The sequence below is a fragment of the Equus quagga genome, chromosome 2 (assembly GCF_021613505.1).
Source record: "Equus quagga isolate Etosha38 chromosome 2, UCLA_HA_Equagga_1.0, whole genome shotgun sequence".
Lineage (NCBI taxonomy): Eukaryota > Metazoa > Chordata > Mammalia > Perissodactyla > Equidae > Equus > Equus quagga.
Window position 1 is genome coordinate 77,816,132 of NC_060268.1, and position 8,907 is coordinate 77,825,038.

Genomic DNA, 8,907 nt, shown 5'->3' on the forward strand with positions numbered 1-8,907 from the left:
GTATGTGTGTGTATGTGTGTGTATGTGTGTGTATGTGTGTGTGTGTGTGTGTGTGTGCGTGTGTGTGCGTGCGTGTGTGTGTGTGCGTGTGCGTGTGTGTATGTGTGCGTGTGTGTGTGTGTGTGTGTGTGTGTGTGTAAATGTATATACGCCTCCAAACATTGTCAGATGTCCCTTGAAGGGCAAAATGGTCCCCAGATGAGAACCATGGGCCTAATGGAAGACATCACACTTTCCTATCCATCCCAGAAGTGTATACATATATAACACACACACATATATAACATACAAAATAAACAACAATGACATTGTTTTAAAGTGTTTTCAAAAGCATCATCTCATATCATCCTCAACAACTCCAGAATAGTGGATTCCCAGATTAAAGTTGATATAGTTGTATTTTATAGATAACGTGGGCAGAAGAAATAAATTCTAAGATTTTGCAATCTTCCCCAAAGTGAAACAGTTCAAGGGCTTCACAAGGACAAAAGAAACTACCTATTGTTTTTGGTAAACTTTTATGTTTAAACTTGAGAAAAGTTGCATATTAAGACTGACAGATTATACTTTAATAAAAAGCTACTAAAATAAAAACTTGACTGAATAGTTTACCCCTAAATCCTGTAAGACTAGTAGTTAAAACTGCACTTTTCTTGAATAAAATACTACAATTTACTAAAGACTTACTGCCTTTATTCTCTTGTCTCCTGATTTTTCTTGGCCCTAGAAATTAATACAGTATTATAAGAATTATGAATAATAAATCAAGAAAGAATCCAGGCTATTTAATTAGGACTTTTATGCCTTCTCAATCTAATTGCAAATGAACTAAGCAATTAAAATGAGAAAACATGTACCATCTATTATAATAAGTTAATATGTACTATCAACATTTTAAAATGTTTTTACTGTAACAATAGCCAACAAAACCTTTTTAAAATCACTGCACCGATTCCAGACTGATTCTTGCCCCAAGTGCAGACTGAAGGCTGTTTGGCCAATTTAAGAAAGGCGTCCACCAGCTGCTGTTTCTGTCCATTGGGATTCACCAAGTGGAAGGTCTTTGCCAGGGTTTTTAGTTCAGGAGCAGAAAGTAGTTCAAGCACTTCAGAAAGTTCTTGCAACTCAGATTCTGAAATGGTTAAAAAACAAAGTTAAAAGTAGTTTTAAAGAATTTTACTATTTTCTAGCTTTATTTACATTAAGCAGAAGGAAGCTTAGTTAGATACAAATAAAATGAAATTCTACAGTAGAAATCTTAGTCTGCCAAACCAATTATTAAAGAATATGGAAAATAGATATCTCATAAAAGTAATAAAATAATAGAACTTTTCACTAAAAAATAAAGGAAAAGTTGAATAAAGACACATATGGATATCCATTATGGTTTGGGCATCCTCCTTAAGAGCTTACTGATATATTCACTCTCTTTCTAATCAAAGAACTTCCAAAACAGGTCAGAGAGTCAACTGATCACCAGCTTTCCTCTCTCCCCACAGGCCTCTGGCTGGGAACTCTTTCATGGGTTCACTCATTCAGCATACAAGTATATGTCATGCTATTATGGGACCCAGACACCATTCTCGACCCACAGGATTAGCTGAATCAGACCTAGCTGGTCTCCGCCTGAAGGCATTCACAGTGTAAGGCCGTGCCTTTGTCCTCCATTCAGCAAATACTTATTGGGTGTATACGCATGCCAGGTAATGTTCTACAGCCCTGGGCACACTACAATGAACAAACGAAGGCCTTGCCTACATGGAGCTTACCTCCTAGCATAATAAATAAGTGAGCATGTATATATGTCAGGTGGTGACAACTGCTACAGAGAAAACCAAGCCTGAGTATGGCAAAGTGAACATGCAGGGGGCTGGCTGTACTCCACACAGGGTGGTCAGGCAAACCTCTGCTGCGGCTACAGAGCAGAACCAAAGGAAACGAGGGGCAAGCTGTGTGCAGCAAGCACATGGCTCTGAGAGAGTGCACTCCGCATGCTGAAGAGCCCGAGGAGAGCTGTGTGGCCGCAGCACAGTGGGCAAGAGAGATGGCCAGAGCCAGCTCCCACAGGGCTGTAAGGCTCAAGGGCAGAACTTGGACTTGACTGAATGCCACAGCGAGCCACGGGTGTTCTGGTTTGTTGCTTGAAGGTTACTTAACGGAAGTCAAGGCTCACTTGCAGCAGTCACCTGGCATGCCTGTTAAACATGGAGATTTATGGAATTTGCACCAGATCTTCCGAGTCAAGTGGGGACATAAGCTCCCAGGTGACCCTGATGGCACTGACATGTGGGAAGCACTGCTCCACGGAGGGCGCCCTGTGCCACTGCCGAATCACTCACTGTCAGTGAGCCTCCAGGCCTCTCCCTCAACTTTCCTGTCTCCCCTCCTCCAGGCCCACCACGTTCACCCTGACTTTATTCACTTACTGCTCTCCACTACACACTCTTCCACACACAAACCAGCTGGCTTTGGCTTCATTTGCTTATTTCAGTCTAAACTGTCAGCAACTTGAACTCAAGACTCACATCTATCATTCTCCTTATAACTAAGTTTCAGGTACAATATTGTACTCAAGGCAGGTAGGGACTTAATGAGTGCTACTGACAGGACAACCAAGGTTATCTAACATTCACATAGGCTGGAGTCAATTGAACAATTCTTGAGGCAATCAACTTGTAAACTAGAAGACCTGTATGTGTGTGCATGGGGCTGGGGGGAGGGGGGAGATTAAATTTTTAGAGCCAATTTTAGCTTCAAAGAAACCAGTTTTATTCTATCATAAAGATGAGGAATATGAATAAGATGAGTCAAGTCCTTGCTGGAAGGAGAGAGATGAGGAGAGATGAGTTTTTCCTGTGGCACACATCCACATAACCATCCTTAGGTGACTTTATGGTCCTAAATCTGTGACAGTCAAAAAACAATAGTAAACACCCTTCCACTACCATAGTAGTCTTAACCCAGGCTAAGAATGGCTTTAACATCACATGAATAATTTGTTGCCCTAAGAAGATTAAAAACTCAATTAAAACACACACACACACACACACCAATTATTACTTATCAGACACCAACCAGAAGATGGCACCACACTAATATCACCATCACTCTGCAGAAACTTAATTCTTCATGTCTTATTTTCATTTTACATTTACTTCAATGAATCATACCTGTCTGAAGAAAGCCTCCTTGCTTCAATTCTCCAATCACAGGTGTTAAGTCAGAGGCAATCTCTTCATATTCCAATTTATTCATCTTAATCCAGCTGAATTTACGTTGAAAAAGTCTTACATATAACTTCTGACCACTAACTGCAATAAAGTTAAAATAGTGAAAAATATTATTTTTCTTCTCAAAAACAACATACAAATATCATTTACTTTTAAAAACTGAGGTGAGTAAAATATATTCTATTAGGAATACACATATGATTACTCAACTAATCTTCCAAGAAAATCTTTCTCTTACTTTGGAAGATGTAATTTGTTTCAAATAGAAAGTCCCTATGGGGATGTCTCCTTGCCCCCTGTGCCTGTCATCAAAGGACAGGAAGAGCATCCAGGATGGAAAGCCCTGGACAAGCACTGCCACTTCTGAATTGTGTGAAAGTCACTGAACCTTATTGAGACTGTTTTCTCTTCTGTTAAAAGAAAAAGGATGGAGTGAGGAGGCAATAACACTCCCTTCCCAAAGTTGGTGGAAAGACTAAACAAGATGAGGTATTCTATGACAGTAAAAATGATGAAAAAAATTCCAATGTTGGTAATGATTACTGACAATTTTTAAAATTCTAAGAACTAGGTTCCCCATGTTAAATTGCACGGAGGCAAACAACCAACTACACAACTACATAAACGCTCGCATGAATGCAACCAGCACCCAACCAAAGATCTGTGACTACTCTGGATAGAAGAGTCAATGCAGTATCATCATGTCCATGTTCTGGTGAGGGCAGCACAAGGAGAGATGGAAACTGTGTGGGTACTTTATGCAACTGTGCCCAGAGAAGTATCCTCCCATGTTCAAGAGTAATACAAGGAAAACCGTAAGATTCCACTCTGTGAATTTAAAACAAAAACCCCTCTCTTAAACATTAATAGGATTGTTCAGGATTTCTTTTTTCACTCTAGTGAGGAGTCAGACCTGGCTACACATAACTAGAGGACACTGTAGCTCCCAAGTAAGATTTCCCCACCTCAGAAGGGACTCAGTTCCATAAAGACATCATGGCTCTTTGGATTAGCAGTGCAACAAGGGTGGCTGTTGTTCCAAACCTGCACTATCGGCTTAGAGCCACATCTGGCTGCCAAGGAATTGAGGCATAGACTAATATTTTTAAATGTACCAACTTAGCTTGAAAGTTTCCATTTCCTCCACACCCTGACTTTAAAAGACAGAGTCCAGGAACCTGAAATATTGTTGGAGGAAAAAATATGTCTCAATACATATCACGGTCGGTTTGTTTTTTTTTCCGTATTTTACTTTCATTTTTGAGGAAATGGTGTGCAAAAACAACAAAACAACTTAATAGTAAGCCAAACTGCATGCTTGAGATGCAAAGTACACTTTTCTAAGTCACACTGTTGTTTTTTTAATCTGAAAAAGGCTGTTTAACACCATCAAATATACATATAAAGAAAAAACAGCTACTATAACCAAAGTCTAGCTGGTAAGGATGATACTACAGGAGCAGACATCATCAGGCACGAAATCCTGTCTCTTCTATATGCATATCCCTCTCTGGATGAACCTTGTTGTAGGCTCTGATTCCCGAGTATACTCTCAGAGGACTACCAGAACCACACTGACTCCTTGTGGCCATGAGATTACTGCCCATCACATCACAGCCCAAATCAGGACAGCAACTGGGAAACAAAAACTTGAAAGCAAACAGGTTTAAGATACCTGATAATTGATAAAATTTAGTTACAATTCCCTTCTCATCTTCATCAAAGAGCATCCTATCATCTTCATTCTCAAACACAGCTTTCAGCACCACAAGGAAACTCCGAAGGTAGTAAGGATGACTCGGTGGTGCTGGGACTGTTTTACCAGGAATGTCACAGCTTGAGCCCTGCTCCAAAGGAATTATGCGAGTGATTTCATTCTTTAAGTCACTGACACCTTCCAGAGGAAGATCTTGGATGTTACTCCATTTAGAAGCATCCTGGGTAGAACAATATTTTGCTTCCCAATCTGACAACTGTGTTTTAGCTTCTGAAGCAGAAGTCATTTTTACCTCTTCACAACTACCTACCTCACAGTTTTCAACACTTTTACCATCTACTCCTTTGAAACTTGCCTGCCTTGCAAGACTGTCCTCTGAAGTAGACTGTAATTTATTCCCAGGAGTTAAATCTGGTGAAAATAACAGGGGAGCATTATCTGAGAAGGCAGGGGTCAGGATTGATATCCCACATTCGTGGGTAGCCTTTTGGCTTTCTGCTTCCATTATTGTAGCGCCTTCTACAGTATGTTCAGGACTACTCTGTTCCTTAAGAGAATCAGAGGCAAACATGTTTTCCTTTTGAGAACTGTTCTCCAAAATTTGATCCTTGTCCTCAATCTCTGAGCAGTTATCAAGCAGGCTCCTAACCACTGTGGATGAGGAGCTCTGTGGACTCTGATCGGCAAATTCTTCATCCTTATCTATTGATCTTTTAGCTTTCCTGTATCTTCTGGACAATTTAGATGACAGGCTTCCCAAAGGAATTACTTTCACATTATGATGTCTCAGCTCATCTTGAGTTCTGCACACCAAGCCAGCATTACTTTTAAAGTAGGGGCTGGTCTGCTGTTTGACGCCCACCTTTGCTGAATCACTTTGACCAGGGGTTAAATTTGTCTTCGATGGTGACAACTTCTTTGGCATTATATCTTCTAAGGCAATGTTGGTTAAATCCACTGTGGATGCATTTGAATTCATTAAGCCAACATGCCCTGGAACAACTGGAGTGCCGTCATCATCGTCAGCACACATTTCATCAAGGTGCCGGTTTAAGTCATATCTTGGCACCATTTTACTACAAATGGGGCAGGCAAGTTTAGCAGGTGGTGCATTGTTAAAAAAAGAAATAATAGAGTTGTTCGTAGATTCATTTTTTTTAGGTTTGCTGAGTGATAAACTTCTACGAGGTCTTTTTTTCTCAGGAGATTTCCCTTCTGACATCATGAACATTAGGAAAACTGGGTGTTTCGAGTAATAAAACACAGGGTATCACTGCGGAAAGATAGCAATGGTTTACTTTTACTCCCCTGACTTGAAATAATAAAAAGAGGGATTCTATTGGACTTCATGTTATTTGTTTAGACAATTTCTTCTTCCTACAAAATAAAACACACGTGGATTAAAAACATTATTATGAATTCAACAACAGAGGGAAAAAAGTAAGCTCTAAAACATGCAATAGCAGTATCTCCTGTGATAAGGAAAAACCACTCCGAGCTCCACACGCTATCTCAGTGTGACACTTAGCCATAACATGACAGCGCTGGACTTCGTAGGGATGATCTCTAAGACCTCTCTTTAAGATCTAAAATTACCCATTTTTAAAAAGGGAAAACTTCACTATTCCACATTCCTTTTAAAACCACTGCATCATTAACTTTTGCGGGGGAGCAAATGCCTTTCTGCGCAACCCCTAGGGTCACTCCTGCCTCACAGGCCTGCGGAGAAACGCCCCAGCTCGGGAGCATCTGTGAACACGCCTGGAGCCCGCGCTGCAGCTTCGGCCACCGCGGCCGCGCACCTGGAATGCGCTGCGAGGCTCCGCCACCGAGCCCGACCGCCCGCCCAGCTACCCGCCCTGCCGCCCTCCTCCCACAGCTCCCCCGCCCGGCCCGCCGCGCCCGCGACCCCAGCCCGCCGGCGACCCCAGCCCGCCGCCACGCACCTCCCACCAGGCTCCGCGCGCCCAGGCATTCCCAGCCGATCCCCGCGTCTCGGCTCGCACAGGCTCGGCAAGTGGAGGCTCGAGTGATCGATCTCCTCCCCCGTCCATGTGAAAGGCTGTCCTTCCATCTACGGTGGCCGCGGCTGGCCGTGTCCTTGCGAGAGGCTCGTGCACTTCCTTGCCTTCACGCCTGGGGAAGGCTGACCGCCCGGGGCGCCCCTGCACGTGCACTCGGAGGGAACCTCGGTTCCCCAGGCGGTGGGAAGGTTGCTTGTCGGGGGAGTATTAGCATTCACTGTCAAAGGGAAGCGGCCTCCCGGGAGAAGACGCAGGCATGGACGCTACTTAACCAGTGCCAGCGAGTCAGCAAGGAGGGTGGCTCAGCGCCGGCCGGGTTTTCCAAAAGATGTGCTGTTCGCCGCCTTGATACAATAGACGTAAATAACCGCAAGAGCACAGGAATAATAAAATGTAGCCAAGTAATTAGGGAGTGGTGAGTTTGGAGTATTCATTCCTTTTGTTTTTAATAGTTTAATTGTGAGGTTATATAATTTAATTTATAATAATGGCTATGTTTTTTTTTCTTCCTGCTTTTTTTCTCCCCAAATCCCCCCCAGTACATAGTTGTATATTTTAGTTGTGGGTCCTTCTAGTTATGGCATGTGAGACACCGCCTCAACGTGGCCTAATGAGAGATGCCATGTCCGTGCCCAGGATTGGAACCCTGGGCCACCGAAGCAGAACGCGCGAACTTAACCACACGGCCACGGGGCTGGTCCCTAACAACGGAAAAATTACTGAAAGTTTATCAGTCAGCTCTTGAGTGCTGATACCAGCAGGTTCCAGCATCCCCCTTAGTGACCCAGAACGTAAGCTTTCTGAGTGCATGGGCTGCGTCTTTGCTCTTTCCCACCGCCTGCAAAAGTGGCCAGCACTGTGTAATTAATCCACAAATATGTGTCGAATGAATGCATGAGTAAACGAACAACTCAAAGAGAAAAGGGATGTGAATAGGGAATTCATCAACGAATACGTGTCAAGTGCCTACCTGTGCCACGCCATGTTCTTGGTGCTGAAGATACCGCAGTGAACAGAATGAAGAATGCGGGGTTGGGGGGGGATGTGGGGGGGGGACGTGGGGTGCGGGGGCAGGTGGAATCTCTGCCTTCATGGAAAATACATTCTGATGGAGGAAGATATGGAAAAAAAAGAAATCAATTAGGTAGACAATGAAAAGATGAGTACTTTGAAGAGAAATAAAGCCAGGAACATCACGGTGAGGGTGGGAAGAGGGATTACAATTTCAAGGAGTGGTAAGGAAAGGGGCTTCACTGAAAAGATAACATTTGAGCAGACTTAAAGGAGTGGATATTTAAGAGATTACATGTTTGAGAGCAGTGGGTATTTGAGAGAAGAGGATTGTAGGCAGAAGAAACAGCAGCAGAGAGTGCATCCTGAGGCAGAAGCTTGCCTAGCAAGTCTGAACACCGAGAAAACCACAAAGCCTGGAGCAGAAGGAGAGTGAGAGAAGTGGCAGACAGCAGATTGCGGTGGGGGGGGGGCAGGAGGCAAACTTTTTCCGTAGAGGGCCAGGAAGTAAATATTTTAGGCTATGCTGGCCATAGGGTCTCTGGTCACACTCTCCTCTTCACACTCTGCTGTTATAATGTGAAAGCAGCTGTAGACAATATGTAACAAATGAGTGTGGCTGTATTCCAGTAAAACTTTATTTACAAGTATAGTCAGCTGACCAGATTTGGCCTCTGCCTATAGTTTGCTCACACCTCATATAAGGCCATTCAGGTCATTATATGGATTTTAGCATTTACTTAGAGTGATGTGGAGGGACCACTCTGCCTGTTGTGTTAAACATGGATGATGAGGGGAGGGCAAAGGGTGAAAGAATGGGAGCAGGGAAAACAGAAGGCTAATGAAGTAATCCAAGGAGAGATGATGGTGGCTTGGGTCAAAGTGCTAGCACTGCAGTTGATAAGAAGTAGTCAGATTCTGGATA

At 43.2% G+C, this 8,907-nt stretch overlaps 1 protein-coding gene across 6 annotated transcripts in view; it reads right to left on the reverse strand.

Annotated features, from left to right (window-relative positions):
• FAN1 (FANCD2 and FANCI associated nuclease 1) overlaps positions 1-7,376 on the reverse strand; it is a 30,142-nt gene extending 22,766 nt beyond the window's left edge. For 2 of the 6 annotated variants that reach the window (XR_006887520.1, XM_046653768.1), the window contains exons 1-3: positions 4,906-6,852; positions 3,171-3,311; positions 931-1,132 (exon numbers count right to left, since the gene is read on the reverse strand). Coding sequence is in view for 5 of the 6 variants with exons in the window: in XM_046653768.1 (XP_046509724.1) it covers positions 931-1,132; positions 3,171-3,311; positions 4,906-6,178 (1,616 nt within the window). In the remaining variant the exon portion in view is untranslated. Of the gene's footprint in view, positions 1-930; positions 1,133-3,170; positions 3,312-4,905; positions 6,853-6,893 lie in introns of those variants that run through there. The other 4 variants (XM_046653765.1, XM_046653766.1, XM_046653767.1 and 1 more) reach the window with 4 other exon arrangements.
• Between the last annotated feature and the right edge of the window lie 1,531 nt (positions 7,377-8,907).